Source organism: Lepus europaeus, chromosome 5 (genome assembly GCF_033115175.1).
Source record: "Lepus europaeus isolate LE1 chromosome 5, mLepTim1.pri, whole genome shotgun sequence".
NCBI lineage: Eukaryota > Metazoa > Chordata > Mammalia > Lagomorpha > Leporidae > Lepus > Lepus europaeus.
Genome location: NC_084831.1, coordinates 157,969,548 through 157,993,494, shown reverse-complemented (window position 1 = coordinate 157,993,494; position 23,947 = coordinate 157,969,548). Strand labels below are relative to the sequence as shown.

The window sequence follows — 23,947 nt, the reverse complement described above, 5'->3', positions numbered from 1 at the left end:
ACATGCATATACATATATAAGTACACTAAAATACATAATGTACATCTAGGTTGTGATTCAACATACTGAAATAACAAAACAAAAGTACTATTAACATAATTTCTGTGTCCCTGTCCTGTCTCATTACTTGCTAGCTTCCAAGAGATAACCACAGTGTGTGCTTAACCCTTTGCTATTTAATAGTTGTATGTCAATATGTAGGCATACTTAAACAATAGAGGGACATATTGCTAATTTTGAGTTTTATAAATATGTAGTCTTTGGTAGGTTCTTTTTTTCCACTCAAAACTACATTTCATGGGGGCCAGCGCTGTGGCACAGCAGGTTAACGCCCTGGCCTAAAACGCCAGCATCCTACATGGGTGCCAGTTCTAGTCCCAGTTGCTCCTCTTCCGATCCAGCTCTCTGCTGTGGCCTGGGAAAGCAGTAGGAGATGGCCCAAGTTCTTGGGCCCCTGCACCCACATGGGAGACCTGGAAGAAGCTCCTGGCTCCTGGCTTTGGATCGGCACAGCTCCGCCCATTGTGGCCATCTGGGGAGTGAACCATCGGATGGAAAACCTCTCTCTCTCTCTGCCTCTCCTCTCTCTGTGTAACTCAGACTTTCAAATAAATAAATAAATCTTAAAAAAAGAAAACTACGTTTCTAAGATTCACCCATGTTGCTAGGTGTGACACTCAGTATATCTTATGACACTCTTCAATACTATAGCAAAAAGAGGGAGGCGGGAGGGGAGGGGGGAGGGATAGGAGGATCAGTAAGGACCAACACCAACCTCTAGAGTATCAACTTAGACATTAAGATGTAAGACAAAATTTTCAAAGGGCATCAGAACAAGCATTGGGCACAATACAGTACCTTATCTTCCTTAAAGAGCTTCCCTGGCCCCTTTTCAGTGTCAGTAACAGCCAAAGTGGCCTTTGCAATATATTTTTTCAGAGCCAGCCTTGCATCTGAAAAAAATAAGACAATAAAACTCACAATGACAACATAAAGAACAAACAAAAAAAGTTCAACTGTTTGTGATATACTCTTATATGTCCAGCACTTTATAAAGACCTTATGTAGAAGATTTGCTGTGGATATGTGAAATTCAAAAGAAAATTATGATAAAAAAGCACCTTTTAGAGAACATTTCAGGGACCTGTGTTGTAGCATAGAGGGTCAAGCAGCTACCTACAAAGCAAGCATCACATATGGGTCCCAGTGTCTCCAAGGTAGCTGCTCTGCTTCTGATCCAGCTCCCTGCTAATGGTCTGGGAAAGGCAGGGCAAGATGGCCCAAGTGCTTGGGGCCTTGTCACCCTTGTGGAAGACTCAGATGAAGTTCCTGGCTCCTAGCTCCTGGCCTGGCCCAGCGCTGGCCATTTGGGACATTTGAGGTGTGAATTAGTGGATGGAAGATCTCTCTCTGTCTTTCCCTCTAACTCTGTTAACTTTTCCAAAAATAAATAAACCTTTTAAAACAAACAAAAAAAGGCCGGCACCGCGGCTCACTAGGCTAATCCTCCGCCTGCAGCACCGGCACACCGGGTTCTAGTCCCCATCGGAGCATCGGATTCTGTCCCAGTTGCTCCTGTTCCAGTCCAGCTCTCTGCTATGGCCCGGGAGTGCAGTGGAGGATGGCCCAGGTCCTTGGGCCCTGCTCCCGCATGGGAGACCAGGAGCACACCGGGTTCTAGTCCCGGTCAGGGCACCGGATTCTGTCCCAGTTGCCCCTCTTCCAGGCCAGCTCTCTGCTGTGGCCCGGGAGTGCAGTGGAGGATGGCCCAAGTGCTTGGGCCCTGCACCCGCATGGGAGACCAGGAGAAGCACCTGGCTCCTGGCTTCAGATCAGCGCGGTGCGCCGGCCGCAGCACGCCAGCCGCAGCGGCCATTGGAGGGTGAACCAACGGCAAAAGGAAGACCTTTCTCTCTGTCTCTCTCTCTCTTTCACTGTCCACTCTGCCTGTCAAAAAAAAAAAAAAAAAAAAAAGAACATTCCAACATGGAGTCAGGAGGACATCAGGGCACAAGGGCCTACACATGTATTAAATGGCTGCCTGGGAAAGTGAACTCTTAAACTGGAGACAAAAGAAAATGACACAAGAATGCCGACCATTTAACTAGGCCAAGGCCTGCAAAGCTATTAACATCTTCACTGGAGGTCGTAACTGAACAACTGTCACAGATGACCAATGAACTTCAAAATCAGAGCTAGACCTAGCAACCAATCACGTGACCCCTGTGATGCACAGCTGAGAGTTAGAGCCACCTCTCTGCACTCTCCCCTTTCTTTACCTGGGACTTACGGACTTCCTGTGCTCAGCTTCCCCATCCTGTCAAGGACCTGGACCATCTGAGTTTCTTCAGAGTCACCTGATTCTGTGTTACCCCCAGTTCCAGTCCTCAGGCCCCAAATAAAGCTCTTTAGCTTTTCCAGTTTCTGAGTTTGAATAGATTTGACAGTTTTCATTGAATTTCAGAAAGATAATACTCAATCAGCACATTGCTTTGGGGCTGTTGGTATGTTCCTCGAGTTATACTAGAATTTTTGAAAAATAAATAAGATACAAACATGACACTTGAACTGGAGATTTCAAGATGGCCGAAGAGAGGTGCCCAGCACTCACCTCCTCCACAGAGAAATGACAAATGAATACCTGCATTTGGAGGGGAGTACACAAGGGATAGCACTGGAACTCAGCAAGGTCTAAAAGACACAGAAACCCAGGAGGGTGGCACAGAGAGAGGAACCAAACACACTGTGAGCCACCCACTCCCAGCTCCCTGGCCAAGGGAACACCCCTCTGCAGGGGGAAGAGTAAATGGGCAAGTTCCTCCCCATGGACACCAGCAGTGTTAGCTACGGGTGACCTGCACAGGCCTCACAGGCTTAGAGCCCAGCTGGAGGAGCTGCCTGGAGTCCACATGGCAGTGTTCCTGCAGAGAAGGGATTCATACTGTCTCCCTCTGGCCCTCAGAGCACAAGCTGCTGCAGCACAGCGCCGTCTTTGAATGAAGCCATAGCTGAAATCCGTGCTGCCCGAGGGAAGAGAAGCGTCTGCATGCCACAACCCTAGAGATGTAAATACTCCACAAAACTTGCACAAAAGGCTGCTTCCTCACAAACCCAGCTAGCTCAAAAGTGAAAGTCTGACCCTAGCATTCTAGCCCATGCGGTGCCCGGTACTCCAGGGAGTAAGTGGATCAGCAAAGGGGAGAGTGCTGTCCCCAAGAACTGAAGAACCAAGGAACCTACCCTGGAGCCGGGAGCCCACCTAACTCCAGTCCCTCGCACTACTACTGTTTCCTCACTCCACATCAGGGCTGAGGTTGCACCTCCTGCAGTCCACGCCTCTGCCTAATGTCACCACTAACAGGCTCCATCAGCAGGCATCACAGCGGAACCTGAGGACACACCTCCCGCTGCTTACTGCTATTGGTAGCACTCACCCTTCAGTGACTGAGGATACAGCACTGTCCACCACATCCCAGTGTCTCCAAGGCAGCTGCCAGAAGTCACCACTATCAGGAGGTGGTCACCGCTTTGAATCCTGGGGACATGTCCCCATGCTCCATGCCCCCAGAACTGCCACTGACATTGCCAGAGAATCTGCTGACAGCACAACTCACCCCAGTGGTGCCTAAACATCCACCACATCCCGTATACCAGAGCTGCTACTTCCCTTGTTGGGTACCCCACCTGCACCGTGTGTATACTCCACTTGCCTGGGCAACTATAGTACCCTCCTTGTACAATCCTTAGAGACACCACCACTGACTTCCACCACTGCATGTACCATGCCCCAAACCTTCAATTATAGCTGAAAATGCTATAGGGAGACCACACTCAAGCATACAACTGGAATCAAAGCCAACGTAGCCTACCTAAATAACACTTTAAGACATCTTTAAAGAAAGTCTTTATTGCATAAAGAACCATATGATTCTAAAACTGGTAGAGACAACTGATTCACCAAATACACAAATATTTTTTATGAATAAGCAAGGTAACACTTACAAGGGAACATAGTCCCTGGCAACAGGTATCAAAGAAAAGACTACTGATACAATACCTAAAAAAGCATAGAAAAGAATGTTTCTATGGAAACTCAATTAGATACTAGAGAGTACAGGCAGATAGTTCAACAAAATTAGGGAGGGAATCACAATATGAAGGAGAAATCACAATATGAAGGAGAAATTAAACAAAGAGACAAAGATCCTGAAAAAAAAGAACCAAACAAAAACTTGGAACTGAAAAATTCAACAAGGCAAGTAAAAAACACAATTGAGGACCTCAACAATGGACCACATCAAGCAGAAGAAGGAATGTATGAATCTGAAGACAGGTCTTTTGAAGCATCCCATTAAGACAAAAAGAAAAAAGGAAAAGAATGAGCAAACTCTCCAAGCTTAAGAGATACCATTAAACGAATACATATATTAAAATAATGGGGATTCCAGAAAGTGAAGATAAGGGAAAGGCATAGAAAATCTATTCAATGGAATAATAACTGCTGAAAACTTCCCTCATGGGGAAGATGTAGATATTCACATCCAGGAGGCATGACCAAAAAACATCCTCACTATATTATACAGCCAAAATGTCAAAAAGAAAAAAAAAGACAAAGAAAGCTTTCCAAAGACATCAAGAGAAAACACCAACTCACATGTAAGGGAACTCTCATTAGACAAACAGCAGATTTCTCAGTAGGAACTTTACAGAACACGAGGAGATGGGATGACATATTCAAAATCCTAAAAGAAAAAACAGCAAAGCTATCCCTCAGAAATGAAAGAGAAATGAAGGCTTTGCATGACAGGCACAATGAAGGGCATTTATCAGTAGACTAGCCCTACAACAAATGCTTAAAGAAGCCCTACATTTGGAAGTGAGAGGAGAGTAACTACGATCATGAAAACACGCAAAAGATAAAATTCACAGGTACATATATATTCACTGAAAGAAACATACACGTATCCAGACATGGAGCACTCAATTATATAAAGCAAACATTATTAAATTTAATGGAAAAGATAGACTCCAAGGCAATAATAGCTGGCAATTTCAAAATCCCATTTTCATCAATGAAAAAAACAATAAACACAGAAGTTATAGTATACTATAGAGCAAATGGACCCAACAGACATTTACATAACACTTCATCTAACAGCTAAAGAATTCATATTCTTCTCATCAACACATAGAATATTCCCCCATGATAAACAATATGTTATGGGGCAGGTGCTATGGCACAGCAGGTTAAAGCCCTGGCCTGAAGCGTCAGCATCCCATATGGGCGCCCGTTCTAGTCCCGGCTGCTCCTCTTCTGATCTAGCTCTCTGCTATGGCCTGGAGTAGCAGTAGAAGATGGCCCAAGCCCTTGGGCCCCTGCACCCACGTGGGAGACGTGGAAGAAGCTCCTGGCTCCTGGCTTCGGATCGGCACAGCTCAGGCTGTTGAGGCAATCTGGGGAGTGAGCCAGTGGATAGAAGACCTCTCTCTCTCTGTTCTCTACCTCTCTCTGTAACTCTATCTTTCAAATAAATAAAATTTAAAAAAATATATATGTTAGGTCATACAACAAGCTTCAACAAATTTTAAAATAAATCATACCATGTATCTTCTTAAATCATGCCATGTGTCAGTGAAATAGTTATTTTTTAAAAGATAAATAAAATTGGCCGGTGCCGTGGCTCACTTGGCTAATCCTCCGCCTGCGGCGCCAGCACACCAGGTTCTAGTCCCGGTCGGGGCACCAGATTCTGTCCCAGTTGCCCCTCTTCCAGGCTAGCTCTCTGCTGTGGCCCGGGAGTGCAGTGGAGGATGGCCCAAGTGCTTGGGCCCTGCACCCGCATGGGAGACCAGGAGAAGCACCTGGCTCCTGGCTTTGGATCAGTGCGATGCGCCGGCTGCAGCGTGCCGGCTGCAGCGGCCATTGAAGGGTGAACCAACAGCAAAAGGAAGACCTTTCTCTCTGTCTCTCTCTCTCACTATCCACTCTGCCTGTCAAAAAAAAAAAAAAAAAAAAAAAGATAAGCCTTTCAAAGACTAAAAAAAAGATCCAAATTAACACAATCAGAGATGAAAAAGAAGACATTACAAATCACACCCCAGAAATAAGTCATTAGAGACCACTATAAGCAAGCATATGCCAACAAAACCTAGAAGAAATGGACAAATTATTGACACATTTAACCTACCAAAAGGTAATCATGAAGACCAAGAACACCAGAACTGAGCAATAATGAGCTATGAGACCGAATCACTAGTAAAACTCTGCCAACAAAAATAGCCCAAGAACTGATGGCTTCACTTCTGAATTCTATAAAAAGTTCTGTTTCCAATTTTTCTCAAACTACTCCAAAAATTAGAAAAGAAGCACTACAGGGGCCAGAGCTGTGGCACAGTGGGTTGACGCCTTGGCCTGAAGTGCTGGCATCCCATATGGGCGCCGGTTTGAGAACCAGCTGCTCCACTTCCAATCCAGCTCTCTGCTATGGCCTGGGAAAGCAGTAGGAGATGGCCCAAGTCCTTGGGTCCCTGCACCCAGGTGGGAGACCTGGAGGAAGCTCCTGGCTCCTGGCTTCAGATCGGCACAGCTCCGGCCATTGTGGCCATCTGGGGAGTGAACCAACGGGAGGAAGACCTTTTCTCTGTCTTTCCCTCTCATTGTCTGTAACTCTAACTCTCAAATAAAATAAATAAAATCTTAAAAAAAAAAAAAAAGAAAAGAAGCACTACAAACACATTCTACAAGACCAGCATTATCCTAATACAAAAACCAAAGACATAACAAAAAAAGAAAAAGAAAAAGAAAATCACAGTCTAATAGTCCTTGAAAAATATAGATAAAAAATTCTAAACATAATACTAGCAAACCAAATCCAACAGCACATCAGAATGACTACATCATTTCAAATGAGATGTATCCAGGGAGGCCAGGATAAAAATCAATCAACATTATACAGCACATCAACAGACTGAAAGACAAGATCATTACAATCACCCAGGGCCAGTGTTGTGGCACAGTGGGTTAAGCTGCCGCCTATGGCCGTGGCATCCCAAATCAGAAGGCTTGTTTAAATTCTGGCTGCTCCACTTCCTATCCAGCGTCCTGCTACTGTACCTGGGAAAGCAGAAAAAGATGGTCCAAGCACTTGGGCCCCGCACCCACCTGGGAGACCAGGATGAACTGCAGGCTCCTTCTTTTGGCCCGGACCAGTCCTGGCAATTGCAGACATTTTGGTGAGTGCACCAGCAGATGTCAATCTGCCTTTCAAATAAGTAAATAAATCTTAAAAATGATCACCTCAACATGTGTTTGATAAAATTCAGCATCCCTTTGTACAGAAAAGACCCTCCACAAATTAGATTTGGAAAGAGCAGATCACAACACAATAAATGCTATGTCTCTCACAGCAAACATCAGGCCAAATAGGATGAAACTGAAAGCATTTCCTCAAAGGTCTGGAACAAATCAAGGATGTCCACTTCCACCACTCCTGTCCAACACAGTATCAGAAGTCAGCCAGAGTGCTTAGGCAAGACAAAGAATTAAAAGGGATCCAAATTGGAAAACAGGAAGTCAAGTGATTCCTGTTTGCAGATGACATGATCTTATATGTAGAAAAACCTGACGACTACCAAAAACAAAACCAGTTGGAATTACACTCAAGAAGATTGCATTATACTAAATTAACAGACAAAAATGCGGCATTTTTATACACCAATAATAGAATTGATGACAAAGAAATTAAGAAAGCAGTCCTAGGGGAGCACATTTGTCCTAGAAGTCATAGATGCTACTTGGGGCACCCACATCCCATATCAGAGAGCCTGGGCTGGCGTCCTGGCTCTGCTCCTATCTCCATTTTTCTACTAGCACGCACCCAGGAGGCAGCAGGCAACGACTCCAGTACTTGGGTTCCTCTTATCCACATGAGAGATGCACATTGAATTTTTAGCTCCCAGCTTCAGCCTGACCCAGCCACAGCTGTTGTAGGGATTTGGGGAGTGAACCAGCAGATGGGATTTCATGTTCTTTCTCATTCACTCACTCTCTCTCTCTCTCTAAATTAAACACACAAAAGAAATTCCATTCACTACACACACGCCAAAACGGGAATAAATTTAATCAAGGAAGTGAAATATCTCTACAATAAAAATTACGGAGGCCAGTGCTGTGACGCAGCAGGTAAAGCCGCAGCCTGCAGTGCCAGCATCCCATGTGGGTGCTGGTTCGAGTCCCAGATGCTCCACTTCTGATCCAGCTCTCTGTTATGGCCTGGGGGGGCGGGGCGGTAGAAGATGGCCCAAGTTCTTAGGCCCCTGCACCCACATGGAGGACCCGGAAGAAGCTCCTGGCTCCTGGCTTTGGATTGGCACAGCTCCAGCTGTTGCGGCCAACTGGGGAGTGAACCAGCAGATGGAAGACCTCTCTCTCTCTCCCTCTCTTTCTCTCTCTCTCCACCTCTTCTCTCTATGTAACTCTGACTTTCAAGTAAATAAATAAATCTTTATAAAACACACAAAAATGGAAAAAAATTCTATGTTCATGACTTAGAAAAATTAATATTGCTAAAATGTCCATTCTATTCAAAGTGATATATAAGGGTCAGCATTGTGGAGTAGTAAAGCCACCACCTGCAACACTGGCATCCCATATGAGTGCAGGTTTATATCCCAACTGCTCCGCTTCCAGTCCAGCTGCCTGTTACTGGCCTAAGAAAAGCAGTAGAAGATGGCCCAAGTTCTTGGGCTCCTGCTACCCACGTGGGAGACCTGGAAAAAGCTCCTGGCTCCTGGATTCAACCTGGCCCAGAGCTGACTGTTGCAACCATTTAGGGAGTAAACCAGCAGATGGAAGCTCTCTGTATCTCTCTCTTTTTCTCTATAACTCTAACTTTCAAATAAATGCATAAATCTTCAAAGTGATCTACAGACTGAACACCATCACCATCAAAATATGAGACTACAAAAAGTTCATGGAAAATGGAGTCAAAAGTTAAGTTTATTTGAGGGCAAAAAACCTTTTTGAAATCCATGCATAGTTTTTCCATAATACAAATTTTCCATGAATTTTTGATTGATTGAATGTTGTTATACCAACAACATTCTTCATGAAAATAGAAAAAAAAAAAAACAGTCACAAAATTCATTTGGGACCACAAAGGACCCTGAATAGCCAAAGCAATCTTGAGCTCAGTAATAATAAAAAGAGAGACATCACAATATCTGATATCAAAACACACTACAAAGCCATAGTAAACAAAGCAGCATGTTCCTGACATAAAAAGACACATAGGCAAATAGAACAAAATGGAAAATCCAGAAATTAATCCATTTAACAACAAATATGTCAAGAATACACATTGGAAGAAGACAGTCTCGTCAAGAAATGATGCTGATGCTGGACAAACAGAATATAAATATGCAGAAGATATATGCAGAGACCCTTGTCTCTCCCTATATACAAAAATCAACTCAAAATGAACCAAAGTCCCAAATGTAAGACCCAAAACTATGAAATTACTAGAAGAAAATATAGGCAAAACACTTCAAGATCTGGAGACAAAAAGCTAATCTTTGGATAAGAACCTAAAAAACACAGGTCACAAAGTCAAAACTAGATAAATGATCTTAAAACAAAATTAGAAAGAAATGATCAAAAAAGTGAAGAAACAACCTCCAAATAGGAGAAAGCACTTGCAAACTGTTAATCTGAAAACAAATTAATATCAAAAATATATAAGAAACTTAACTCAAAAGCAAAATAATAACAATAATTCAATTAAAAATGGGAAAATTATCTGAATAGACATTTCTCAAAAGATAATACAAGTGGTCAAGATATGAAAAGGTGTTCAATATCACTAATCACCAGGGAAATGCAAATCAAAAATACAAGAACTATGCGGCGCCGGCACACCAGGTTCTAGTCCCGATCGGGGCACCGATCCTGTCCCGGTTGCCCCTCTTCCAGGCCAGCTCTCTGCTGTGGCCCGGGAGTGCAGTGGAGGATGGCCCAAATCCTTGGGCCCTGCACCCCATGGGAGACCAGGAGAAGCACCTGGCTCCTGCCATTGGATCAGCGCGGTGCGCCGGCTGCAGCGCGCCAGCCGCGGCGACCATTGGAGGGTGAACCAACGGCAAAAGGAAGACCTTTCTCTCTGTCTCTCTCTGTCCACTCTGCCTGTCCAAAAAAAAAATACAAGAACTATCTCTCTCATCCCAGATAATAATCAAAAAGACAAAAAAGAAAAAAGGTTGGCAAGGATGTGGAGAAAAGGGAATCCTTATACACTGTTGGGGGGAGTGCAAGTTAGCACAGCCATGATGGAGACCAATACGGAGTTTCTTCAAAAAGCTAAACTAGATCAAATGACCCAGCTGTCCCACTTCTAGGTACATTTCCAAAGGAAATGATATCAGATTATCAAAGAGTAACCTGCACTCCCCCATTCATGGAAGACATGAAAAGACAGATGCTGTATAATCTCATTCATGTGGAAGTTTTTAAAAAGTCAATCTGGGCCGGCGCCGTGGCTCACTTGGCTAATCCTCCGCCTGCGGCGCCAGCACACCAGGTTCTAGTCCCGGTCAGGGCACTGATCCTGTCCCGGTTGCCCCTCTTCCAGGCCAGCTCTCTGCTGTGGCCCGGGAGTGCAGTGGAGGATGGCCCAAGTGCTTGGGTCCTGCACCCCTTGGGAGACCAGGAGAAGCACCTGGCTCCTGCCTTCGGAACAGCGCGGTGTGCCGGCTGCAGCGCGCCAGCCGCGGCGGCCATTGGAGGGTGAACCAACGGCAAAAGGAAGACCTTTCTCTCTGTCTCTCTCTCTCTCACTGTCCACTCTGCCTGTCAAAAAGTAAAAAAAAAAATAAAATAAAAAAGTCAATCTGAACTTAAAATAGTGATTACTTGAAGCTGGAACAGTGTGAGGAGGGGACATAGTTTGGATAGTGAATGCCAAAACACAGATTGAACTAATAAATTCTTTCACTCTACAGCACATAGAGGCAACTACATTTCAAATAATGTATTATATGCTGTATAACGAACTGGAAAAGAAGATGTAGTAGGCTCAAAACACAAAAAAGAAACAGATGTGCTAATTGCCTGATTCAATCAGTTCTTGATCAAATACCTATGTTGAAATATTGCAAAAGAGCCCATAAAAATGTATAAACATTACCTGTCCATAACTGAAAACAGATCTACCATATGATCCAGCACTCCCAGGACTGGGTGTCTATGCAAGGGAAATGAGATTGTTACATCAAGAAGATACTTGCACTCACATGTTTATTGCCTCATTACTCACAACAGCCAAAACACTGAATCAAATGAGATGTTCACCAGCAGATAAATGTGTTCGCAAAATAAGATCTACGCAATAGAATATCATTAGCCATTAAAAGGGACAAAATTCTATCGTTTGTGGTGACACAGGTGGAACCGGCGGACATTATGTTAAATGAAATCAGCGAGGCACAGAAAGACTGATCAGTGTCTGAGCATCCAACCTGGGAACGGGGCTACCAGCTGAGATGCTCACAGCAGGCTGTCTGGGCCTCAGTTCTGGCAATGCTCCCAATTCTAGCTTCCTGTCAATGCACACCCAAGAAGCTAAAGGTGATGGCTCAAGTACTTGGGTCCCTGCTACTCACGTGGGAGACCTTTGGGCTCCTGGTTCCAGCCTGGCCTAGCCTCAACCTTTGGCTGTATTTAAGGAGTAAACCAACAAATAAAGTATATATCTTTCTCTCTTCTCACCAGTCCCCCAAAACACTCTGAAATACAGCAGGGCAAATTCCATTAGATTTTAAGGCCTAGCAATAATCCTTTGTGGTTTCAGACTATGCCTTGTTGTCCTGAGGCTTTGGCCTATGAGTCATCCTTCCTTTTCCATGAACGATACCATGTGTCTGCAGCTGCACAGTTTTGTCCTTCTGTTTCCTGCCTGTAGAGTTTTGGGGGTCCAGTATTCTTGTTTCATTTTGGCCTCTCTACGTCCCTTTGTTCAACCTGGTGTTTCTGCTGGTAGAACGTTCCCAAAAACCTGAGAGTCTCCCTGCATGTCACAGAGGTCCACTCCATTACACACAAGTCTTCTGTGGACAATCTCATTTCTATTCCTGACTTCTACTGAGATGGCTGAGAGGGTCCATGAATCATGTACCTAATCTCTTCAGCACTCACAGAAATCTGTACATGCAACATGCTTGGCTTTCTCTCTAGAGCCACTTTCTTGGTCGTGAGCCTCTAAATTGTAGCATCTTTTGCATTCTTGATGGACGGAGAATTTCCCAAATCATCAAGTCCCATTTCCCTTTTGCTTTAACAGTTACTCCCTCGATTTATCTCTGTCTTCTCACATTTCACTATAAGCAGCAAGAAGAAACCAGGTCATGCCTTCAACACTTTGCTTGGAAATCTCTTCAGCTAAGTTCACCCTTACTAGTTTTGTCTTGCACATAATGACAGGACACAATTCAGCTAAGCTTTCTTCATGGTGGAACAAAATTGCTTCACCTTCAGTTTCTGATAACACGTTCACTCCCTCTGCGCCTTCACTGGCAGCACTTCATCCTTCCACCAGCAGAATTCTGTTTATGATAATTTACATACCTTTAACTTCAGCTTTGCTTACCATACTCCTCATTTCCTTCTGAGCTCTCAACAGTACTGTCTGTAAAGTCTGTACTTCTACCAACAGACTGTTCAAGACAATCTAGGATTTTTTCTGCCTTGTACCTCAAAATTTTTCCAGCCATCTATTCATTATCCAATTTCAAAGCCACTTCCACATTTTTAGGTATGTGTTATAGCAGCAACCCATTTCTAAGTTCCAAAAAAAACCAATCAGTTCTCCATATCTGCTATAATAAATTACTGCAAACTTAAAGGATTAAAACAACAATGATCTATGAAGTTTTGGAAGCCAGACATCAGAAATCAGTTTCACTGAGCCAAAGTCGAGGTGGGAGCAAATCTGATTCCTTCTGGAAATTCTAAGAGGAAGATGATCTGTTCCTTGTCTTTTTCAGCTTCTAGACACTGCCTGCTTTCCTTGCCTTGTGACCCTACCTCTGTTCCTTCAAAGTACATCTCCAAGTCTCTACTCCCAACATCACCTCACTTCCTCTTCTGTGTCAAATACCTATCTACTTCCCTACCATAAGAGCATTTGTGGTCAAATTAGAACCCACATGGGCCGGCGCCGTGGCTCAACAGGCTAATCCTGCGCCTTGCGGCGCCAGCACACCGGGTTCTAGTCCCAGTTGGGGCTCCGGATTCTGTCCCGGTTGCTCCTCTTCCAGTCCAGCTCTCTGCTGTGGCCGGGGAGTGCAGTGGAGGATGGCCCAACTGGTTGGGTCCTGCACCCCATGGGAAACCAGGATAAGAACCTGGCTCCTGGCTTTGGATCAGCGCCGTGTGCCGGCCACAGTGCGCCGGCCGCAGCGGCCATTGGAGGGTGAACCAACGGCAAAGGAAGACCTTTCTCTCTGTCTCTCTCTCTCACTGTCCACTCTGCCTGTCAAAAAAAAAAAAATTAGAACCCACATGGACAAAGATAATCTCCACATCTCAAGATCCTTTACTTAATCACATCCACGATGCCCCTTTTGTCATATAACATTCAAAGATCCTAGTGGTTAGGATCTTTTGGGCCCTTATTCAACCCACCACAGTTGCTATACACAATCTCATGACAATCCAAACAGGAGCACTGGACAGACTTGATGAAATCATTCTAAAGCTCAGTTGTGTCATCTGTAACAATCTAACAATCTCCTTAAGCCTCATTTCCCTATCTGTAAAGTGGACATAATGAAACCACCTTCTGTAACTGAATACAGACCCAGACCTGAGTTAGAATTAATAATTATGTTCCAGCTAAATTGGTCTTCTTGCTCTGAACTCTCACACTTTTAATCCCATCACTCACATCACAAGCAGAATTAATGTCTTAAATTGAAATCCAAGGTTTGGGTTTTGGCTGCACTAGTAGGGTGGTCTGGAATCTGGTGAATCCAGAATTTCAATACAGGATGGAGTGAAGGGGAGAAGTGAATTAGAAAAGAGACTTGTCGGAAACTGCATTTGCCTATCAGGCACACTGTTTTTACTGAAAGCACTTAACCTGTTTCAGTGAGTAGGTGCAGGAAGATTACTGCAAGCATTCTCCTGCTGGCATAATAGCTTAACTACTTTGACCTCACTTTGCTCATCTATAAAATGAAACTATTTTAGTACCTCCTCATAGAATTGCTGTGAGGACTATAGTGCACAAGATAAAACCTACATTACAGTAGAGAGAATGAAATACTGTAGGATATGGTGTACAGTTATATGGCATAATGCAAAATATAGTACAATGCACGCCAAGACCTTGGTACGGTGCCTGGCAGGCAGGAAAGAACTCAGTAAGTTTATGATGTCACTTGCTTCTCAAAATTCTATAAATTACTTGCTTTTTCTACTGAAAAAAATACAGAGGCCTCCAAAATCAACCTAGCCACAAACTATCTTTCCAGGCTCATCTATTATTCCATTATTCACTTCCTGTTCCTTCTGCCCCCAATTAACATGATTCCTTCCTTCAGTTTTTTTCAGATCTCTCTGCTCAAACATCACCTTATCAAAGACACCTCTCCTAGATCCCTCTAGAAAATCTGCTTTATGTCCATTTACCACCCGCTTTCCCTATTTTTCTGCATAGCTCTTCTCAGAGAGACACACATAGATTTAGAGAGACGCCAGGATTTCCTGTGTCCTCCTACTAGGAGTAAGCTCTACAAAGGCAGGACTCTGTTTGGGGCTCCACTGTGTATGCCTTCTCAGCTCCCAGAACAATATGTAGCACATAGTAGGCACTGAATGAGTATTTTTTGTCTGAATGTTTATACATAATTTTTGGCTTATTACAATTCTTTGACCTGAGATGCCTTTCTGTATGGCTACCAACCAAAATCCTACTTGTTTTTAAGTACTCACTCAAATATTCTGTAAAACGTCCCAATGATCCTAGGTAAAATTTGCTGTTCTGTCAACCATGACATGTTTACAATTTTACTTAGTTCTCATTTTGCTCTAATTTCGAATTATTAGTATCTTGGTGTTTGCTTCCACCCCTAAATTGTAAACTCTAGGGCCGGCCCTGTGGTGTAGAGGGTAAAGCCGCCACCTGCAGTACTGGCATCCCATAAGGGAGCCAGTTCAAGTCCCAGCTGCTCCACTTCCAACCCAGCTCCCTGATGATATGCCTGGGAAAGCAGCAGAAAATGCCCCAAGTGCTTGGGGCCCTGCACTCACATGGAAGACCCAGAAGAACCTCCTGGCTCCTGGCTTCAGATCAGCCCAGCGCCGGCTGCTGCAGCCACTTGGGAAGTGAACCAGCAAATGGAAGATCTCTCCCTCTCTCTCTGTAACTATACCTTTCTTTTTTTGTTTGTTTGTTTTTAGGCATTTATTTATTTGAAAGGCAGAGTTACAGAGAAGCAGAGGCAGAGAGACAGGCCCTCCATCCACTGGTTTACTCCCCAAATGGCCGCAACAGCCGGAGCTGTGCCAATCTGAAGACAGGAGCCAAGGGCTTCTTCTGGGTCTCCCATGTGGGTGCAGGGGCCCAAAGACCTGGGCCATCTTCTACTGCTTTCCCAGGCCATAGCAGAGAGCTGGATCAGAAGTGGAGCAGCCAGGACTCGAACCGGCGCCCTTATGGGATGCTGGCACTATAAGCAGCAGCTTTATTCATTATGCCACAGTGCCAGCCCCTACTATACCTTTCAGCTAAATAAATAAATCTTTATAATAAATAAATAAATTGTAAACTCTGTAATGGCAAGACCTGTGCCCCATCTTTTTTTCCCTAAATTATTTATTTATTTATTTGAAAGATATAAAGAGACAGGCAGACAGAGCTCCTATCTGCTAGTTCACTTCCCTAAATACCTGTAATAGCCAGGGTTGGGCCAGGCCAAAGTCAGGAGCCAGGAACTCAATCCAGTTCTCCCAAATAGGCGGCGCGGACCCTAGTACTTGAGACATCACGGCTATTCCCAAGTGTACACATTAGCAGGAAGCTGGAACTAGAAGCAGAGTTGGTACCCAAATCCAGGCACTCTAATAAGTGATACAGGTAGCCCAAGTGGCATCTTAACCTCTACAACAAACACCCATCCTGTGTCTCATCTTTTTATCATATACCAAGCCACCTTCCTACCCCTCAGCTACTACCTGACAGTATCACAACACCACCAAATGAACATATATGTGGAATGGGATAGACACTTGATATTAGTTGAACTGTTTGAAGGGAAGGACATTCCATAATGAGAAAATAGAAGCAGATGCTAGGATGGGTGAGATAGTACAGCTACTTTTCAAATAAATGTATAACTGCCGTAGTCCAGAAGAAGCGTTGGAAGAGATATGAGCAAACTGTTTCCATGAAATGTTATTAGTATGAATACAATTTGAATATTAGCTAGCAAAATATTAGTAGTCTTCACTTTTAAGAAAAGTAACTCAAACTATTTTGTCAAGAAGTATCTCTACAAAACCTAAGGTGATTGGTTAAAAGACAGCTTTTAGTTCCAGTGTGGTTCATTATGATGTCACTATGTTACAGGGGTCACCCATGTAAATTTCACTGGGTATATTTTGCTGACTGGCAAAAGTACCTGAAATACTTTGATGAACCATATTACCTAATACTCAGACATTTTTCTGCTCTTTGACCAATTTTTTTAGCTGTAGATCTTTTTTCCAATTGATGAAGATAGATGTGTAATCAAAGACCAGCCCTGATTTTTCCTTTGTTGCTTATCTGCTTCTTTAGGGAGAGCTTCTGCATTTGCGATGGAACTATCTGGACAAAGGTTGGATGGGAGATTTTTCCAGAAGAAGTATATTACCTGAAAGTTAAGCCTTCTCCATCTCACTGTCTACCTTTCCCGCTGAACAAACTATGCTGCAACTTTGCTAACATGGATATATTTCAGAGTTGCTTACACGTCACTTCTATTTTGGCACAAACTCTCTTTTTAATCCTGTCGGTTTTATCTGCGCACTACTTGTGGATGAAGTGGAAGAAACACAAAAAAAAGGTGAATTATTGATGCAAATTGAACTAGTTATAGAATCTCAGTGTTTAGAACGTAAGATTATCAGTTTCTTTGCGGGAAGGGACTATTTCTTGTTCTTGTTTGTAGCCTTCTCCCTCTCCCCATTCATCCCGAGTGTCTATAGAGTGTCTTGCCAGTACTAAGTGCTTGACAAATAAATATTAAATTAGCAGATCCTTAAAATCATCCAGCTACAAAACACACCCAAAAAAGTAGTGAGCCACAGTGAGTAAATATATAGGAAGTGAAGCTACCAGTCTGTGTCCTTAGGTAAGTCATCTGAACTTTCTCAACTGCCTCATCTACAAAATGAAGGACTGGAAGAGATCTCTTAAAAATTCGTTCCAAGTCTAGAGATGAAAGCTATTGTTTAAACAGACTGTAAACTAATTTCTAACATTAGGATAACTATTTGGGAAATGGAGCTCTTGAACTGATTTGCCAGTTTGCCAATAGATGGCGCCATAGTTTGAGGCAATCTTGAAAAAAAACAAACCAAAAAACCTCATAAAACTTCAGAACAAGTAAGTATTAATAAATGACTATGGTTTTATGGTATTAGCCCTTGAATTGCTCAGGAAATGAAAACATTTTGCCAAAATTCAAATAATTTCTCCCAGTAGATTGCTCTAACCATAGAAAGCACTAATTAAAGTTCACTAATAATGATCAACTAATTTTATGTGGGATATATACAGAAGAGTATTTCTGGCTGGCACCGCGGCTCAATAGGCTAATCCTCCGCCTAGCGGCGCTGGCATGCCGGGTTCTAGTCCCGGTCGGGGCACCGATCCTGTCCCGGTTGCCCCTCTTCCAGGCCAGCTCTCTGCTGTGGCCAGGGAGTGCAGTGGAGGATGGCTCAAGTGCTTGGGCCCTGCACCCCATGGGAGACCAGGAGAAGCACCTGGCTCCTGCCATCGGATCAGCGCGGTGCGCACCAGCCGCGGCGGCCATTGGAGGGTGAACCAACGGCAAAAGGAAGACCTTTCTCTCTGTCTCTCTCTCTCACTGTCCACTCTGCCTGTCAAAAAAAAAAAAAGAGAGAGAGAAGAGTATTTCTTCTGCACTTAAATTTTTCTTCCATAGTAGCCTTCCTTTTGTATAAGTAATCAATGTAAACTGTTTTAGTTCAGCTTAAGTCTATGTATTCAGAATACAAATTTAATTTTAGCTACAGTAAGATAAAATCCATTATTATTTGTTTCCTTCCTGCTAGATGAAAGAACAAGTTCCCTTGGGAAAAAGCGGCAATGATCTACAAAGTCCATCCATTTATGACATTGACCAAATACTCTGCAAACTGGTGGCTACAACATCAATGATGACCAAGTACCTGAACCAGGTGTCCCATCGCTCGCCCTCTAAGAAAGTTAAGTACCGCAAATTAAAGAAGAAGAAGAGCGAAGGAGGAGCCATAGGATACTAAACAGACACACATGCAAATATAGCTCAGTCAGATGTGGGGATTACAAGAAAAATCTACTGAGAGGACGCATCAAAGCGTGAAGATGTTTTTTGGAGACTTTGTAATTTTTGTGCCACAATCTTTATTGATATTTTCCAAAGAAGACTGAGTTGAAATGTTATGTCCGTTCAACTAAAAAAGATTCCATATTTAAACTAAAGTCCTGGGGGAAAGATTGTGTACTATCACTGCTACATGTTTAAGTATTTTGTTCTTTTTACTATCTTAGTTACTAATCATTGCTCTTTTTAATGTGTTAGATCACTAATCATTAACCAATCTGTAGAACAGATGCTTAGTTTAGTGTTTCAATAAATCTCTGATTTAAATAGTATCCGTGATTTTTCTTATTTTCCTGAGCAAATTTAATGGCCACAGGAAAATTTTAGTTTCCCATCTCAGATTGGCTAAAATAGCATGGAAATATTATGGAATAGATTATTTTTTAAAAGTATAAATTTTCTTATTTTCAGTATAGTCAATGAAGAATTACAATTCAACATTTTTAAAATTTCAGACTTCTGTTGGTAAGACACTTCAATTTTTTTTTTTTTTTTGGACAGGCAGAGTGGATAGTGAGAGAGAGAGAGAGAGAGAGAGAGAGAGAAAGGTCTTCCTTTTTGCCATTGGTTCACCCTCCAATGGCCGCTGCAGCTGGCATGCTGCAGCTGGCGCATCTCGCTGAACCGAATCCAGGAGCCAGGTGCTTCTCCTGGTCTCCCATGGGGTGCAGGGCCCAAGCACTTGGGCCATCCTCCACTGCCTTCCCGGGCCACAGCAGAGAGCTGGCCTGGAAGAGGGGCAACCGGGATAGAATCCGGCACCCCAACCGGGACTACAACCCGGTGTGCCGACGCCGCAAGGCGCAGGATTAGCCTGTTGAGCCACAGTGCCGGCCAAGGCACTTCAATTTTAAGAAGAATGGTTACTGCATTTTCCAAAGAAAAATTAGCAAAGGAGTATGAAGTTAGTACAAAAATTTCCATTGTGTTAATTTTAGCTTATTAGATTCAATATAGTTCATAGATACATTTCAAGAATATAATTATATTTCCTCCCTACTTTTCTCCCTCCCACTCTCTTCCCCCCCTTCTTTCTTTAAGATTTGAGACAACATATTTTTATTTTACATTAGAGTCAAGGGTTTAATGCTCCATCAAATAAAAACTTCAATAACTAAAAGTCAACAAGACTCTAGTTTAGTGAAAATATAGCCAAGAGCTATAAACAATAATTGAAAGGAAAGATGACCATCTCACCCATATACAGTAAATGTTAAAGTAATCACAGATCATTTTTAACATAGTAACATAACATCCTGAACCACTGGGTTGACAAAAGCATAAAACAAAGACTGACAAAACTATATTTGCTGCAATACTGATACAGGCATTTCTTTCTTTTTTTAAACTGTTTTAAAATTTTAACTCCCACATATATGGGAGAACATGTAGTATTTGCCTTTCTGTGTCTGGCTTATTTCATTCAAGATCATGCTCTCCAGCTGCATACATTTTGTGCAAATGATAGAATTTCATTCTTTGTTATAGCTGAATAATATTCCATTGTGTAACTATACCACATTTTCTTCATCCATTCATCTGATAATGGACACTGAACAGAGCTGCTATAAACATGATGATGCAGGTATCTCTTTGATACAACATGTTCAATCTTTTGGGTATATACTGGATTGCTGGTTTATATGTCAAGTCTATTCCTAGTTTTCTAAGAAACGCCACACTATTTTTCACAGTGGCTGCACTAATTCACATTCCCACCAACCGTGTATAAATGTTCTCCTTTGTCCACATCCTCGCCAGCATTTGTTACTCTTGTCTGTTGGATTTCACCCATTCTGACAGGGGTGAGGTGCTATCTCTTTGTAGTTTTGATTAGCATTTCCCTGACAGTAGTGATGTTGAGCATTTTTTCAAATATTTGTTGGCCATTGACATCCTTTGTTCATTTCTTATCTGGATTGGTTAGTTTTTGCTGTTGAGTTTTTTAAGTTGCTGATATACTCCAGATATTAACCCTTTGTCGATGGGTAGCTCGCAAATACTTTTTTCCCATTCTGTTGGATGTCTCCTCATTCTGTTGATCACTTTCTCTGCTGTGTCTCATTTGTTTGGTTTTGCTTTTGTTGCCTGTGCTTTGGGAGTCTTATCTTAAGAAGTCATCCCCAACACCAATGTCTTGGAGTATGTCCCCTACATTTTCTTCATAGTTTTAGGTCTTGAATCTACGTCTCTGAGTCATCTTGAGTTGATTTTTGTATATAGTGAGAGTTATGGATACATATATACATCTAGTTTTCTCAGAATCATCTGTTGAAGAGATTATAATCACTCCAATGTATGGTGTGAACATTTCTGTTGAAAATCAGTTGACTGGGGCTGGTGCTGTGGCCTAGCAGGTAAAGCTACCATCTGCGACACCAGCATCCAATATGGGTGCTAGTTCATGTCCCAGCTGCTCCACTTCCAATCCAGCTCTCTGTTCATGGTCTGGGAAAAGTAGCAGATGGTGGCCTAAGTGTTTGGGCCTCTGCCACCCATGCAGGAAACCTGGAAGAAGCTCCTGGCTCCTGGCTTCAGCCTGACTCAGCTGGCCATAGCAGCCATCTGAGGAGTGAACCGGTAGATGGAAGATCACCCTCTCTATCCATAGCTCTTCCAAATAAGTAAATATTTAAAATAAATAAATAAATCAGTTGACTGTATATACATGAATTAATTTCTGGGCTCTTTGTTCTGTTCCACTGACCTATGTGTAGGTTTTTATGCCAGAATCCTGCTGTTTTAATTATTAAAGCTTTGTAGTATGCTTTGAAGTCAGGTATTTTGATGTCTCCTGCTTACTTGTTTGTTTGTTTGTTTTGTTTGTTTTTTTATCAGGATCTCCGGCTATTCTGGGTCTTTTGTGCCTCCATATGAACTTTAAGATTGTCTTTTCTCGGCCGGTGCCGTGGCTCACTAGGCTAATCCTCCGCCTTGCGGCACTGGCACACCGGGTTCTAGTCCCGGTCGGGGCACCGGATTCTGTCCTGGTTGCCCTCTTCCAGGTCAGCTCTCTGCTGTGGCCCGGGAGTGCAGTGGAGGATGGCCCAAGTGCTTGGGCCCTGCACCCCATGGGAGACCAGGAGAAGCACCTGGCTCCTGCCATCGGATCAGCGCAGTGCGCCAGCCGCGGTGGCCATTGGAAGGTGAACCAACGGCAAAGGAAAACCTTTCTCTCTCTCACTGTCCACTCTGCCTGTCCAAAAAAAAAAAAAAAAAAAAGGATTGTCTTTTCTAATTCTGTAAAAAATGTCATTGATGTTTTGATGTGGAATGCACTGAATCTGTAGATTGCTTTAGATAGTATAGACATTTTAATGATATTGATTCTTCTAATCCTTGAGAAAGGAATATCTTTCCATTGTTTGGTGGCCTTGCTGATTTTTTTCATCAATATTTTATAAATTTCATTGTAGAGATCTTTCACTCCTTTTGTTAAATTTATTCCTAAATATTTGATTTTTTGTGGCCATTATGGGACATCTGATCATCTTATTTATGGAGTAGGTTTTACTAAAAAGGAGTTTACAGTTTAGCTGGAATGCAGGACATCACTTGGCCTGTTACTTTGGCTTTGGTTCTAGGTGAGCCCAAGAGTGTAGTCTCTGAGTGATTTCTTTTGTCTTAATCATTGTCAGCTGTGTCTATGAGTGACAGTGGACTGGTCTGCTGCATTTCACAGGGATAGATGTGTGGCTCTGAGATGAATAAGGGTTTCACTGGGTGTCAGTCTCCCCAGTGAACGTGGTAACCTGGGCCCTGTTCTTGGGTGTTGAGGGAGACTGAGTTCCTGTCTCCTGGCTGCAGCCCTACCCTGCCCTGGCTGTTGTGGGCATTTGAAAAGTAAACCTGTAGATGGGGGAGGTCTCAAAAAATCATTTTAAAATGTTTTAGGCCAATAGCAAAATAAAAAAAGAAAGGCAGATTTCATGTTAGTGCCAATAGTGAGTGTCATTGTAGCTACAAATAAAACATCCCGATGGAAGGCGAAAATATCAATTACCTCTTCACTCTGTTAAGACAAAGTCTATTACCCATGGGAGAAAAATCCACCACATCAATCAGTTTGCTGACACCTTGCAAGCTTCCTTACCTGCCCAGTCCAGGAATTCAACACACTCAGTCTGGGAATACCGAGCTGCAACATCGCGAGCTTTTTCTTCCCGGAAGTTCAAAGCTTCTATATCGACATCCAGTTCCACCAGGGCTTTCAAAGTTTCCAAACGGCCCCAGGCTGCAGCACAGTGCAAGAGTGTGTACCCTAAAAATTAGAATTAAGATGGTCAAATAAAACATAATACCACCGTCCCCAACTTATGATGGCTAGACTTAAGATTTTTTTAGCTTCTTGATGGAGTAAAATCCATATGCATTCAGTAGAAACCATACTTTGAATATAGAATTTTGTCTTTTCTTTGTCTAGCAATAGGCCGTATGTTACTCTCTTGTCAATGCTGGCAGTGGCAGTGAGCTGCAGCTCTCAGTACGTCATACTGTCATGAGGGTGAGCAATCAGTACACTACAGCATACCACACTGCTAAGCTCTGAGCTCAGTAGGTTGGGTATGTTAAGTAAATTTTTTCCACTTACAATACTTTCATTCATGATGGGTTCATCAGGTCATGATTCTATCATAAGCTAAGAAGCACCCACACATTATTTTATGCAGTAATGGTGATCACATATTAAATAATTACTATGGGCCAGGGACAATTGGATATAATTTACTTATAGTAAACCTCTTTAGTTTTATAAAAACCACAGTGTGGCACAACTATCATCCTCATCTTACCAAAGTGTTTCCAACGGTTCACAGCTTTTCCATTGTATGCATTTTCCTTGAGCTTTTTGAAGACCTCTCGTTAAGTTTGGATTTCAAATTTTTTTTACATAAAAATAAACTTATTCTATTTCCCAAAAACTTTTTAAAACTGAATTACAGGGCCAGCATGGTGACCTAGTGGGTAAAGCTGCCACCTGCATTGCCAGCATCCTACATGCGTGCCAGGTTTGTGTCACAACTGCTCCACTTTCAATCCCATTCACTAGCAATGGCCTGGGAAAGCAGCAGACGATGACCCAAGTACTTGGGATCCTGTACCCATGTGGGGGACCCCGAAGAAGCTCCTGGCTCCTGGCTTCGGCCTGGCCCATCCCTGGCCATTGCAGTCATCTGGGGAGTAAACCAGAGGATAGAAGATCTCTCTCTGTGTCTCTTCCTCTATAACTCTGTCTTTGAAATCAATCAATCAATCATCAAAAATTATGGCCATCTGGGCTTAATCCACTAAGCCACAACAT

At 42.9% G+C, this 23,947-nt stretch overlaps 2 protein-coding genes across 5 annotated transcripts in view; one reads left to right on the top strand and one right to left on the bottom strand.

Annotated features, from left to right (window-relative positions):
* The window catches only part of ANKRD45 (ankyrin repeat domain 45), an 85,146-nt gene that overhangs the window by 19,338 nt on the left and 41,861 nt on the right, over positions 1–23,947 (bottom strand). For all 4 annotated transcript variants that reach the window (XM_062193011.1, XM_062193009.1, XM_062193010.1 and 1 more), the window contains 2 exons: positions 22,739–22,906; positions 859–953 (listed from right to left, as the gene is read on the bottom strand). In XM_062193011.1, the coding sequence (XP_062048995.1) occupies positions 859–953; positions 22,739–22,906 (263 nt within the window). The remainder of the gene's footprint in view (positions 1–858; positions 954–22,738; positions 22,907–23,947) is intronic.
* On the top strand, positions 16,777–18,544 carry TEX50 (testis expressed 50). Its single transcript, XM_062193048.1, has 2 exons — positions 16,777–17,100; positions 18,335–18,544. The coding sequence occupies exons 1-2, from the start codon at positions 16,777–16,779 to the stop codon at positions 18,542–18,544; spliced, it is 534 nt and encodes a 177-aa protein (XP_062049032.1).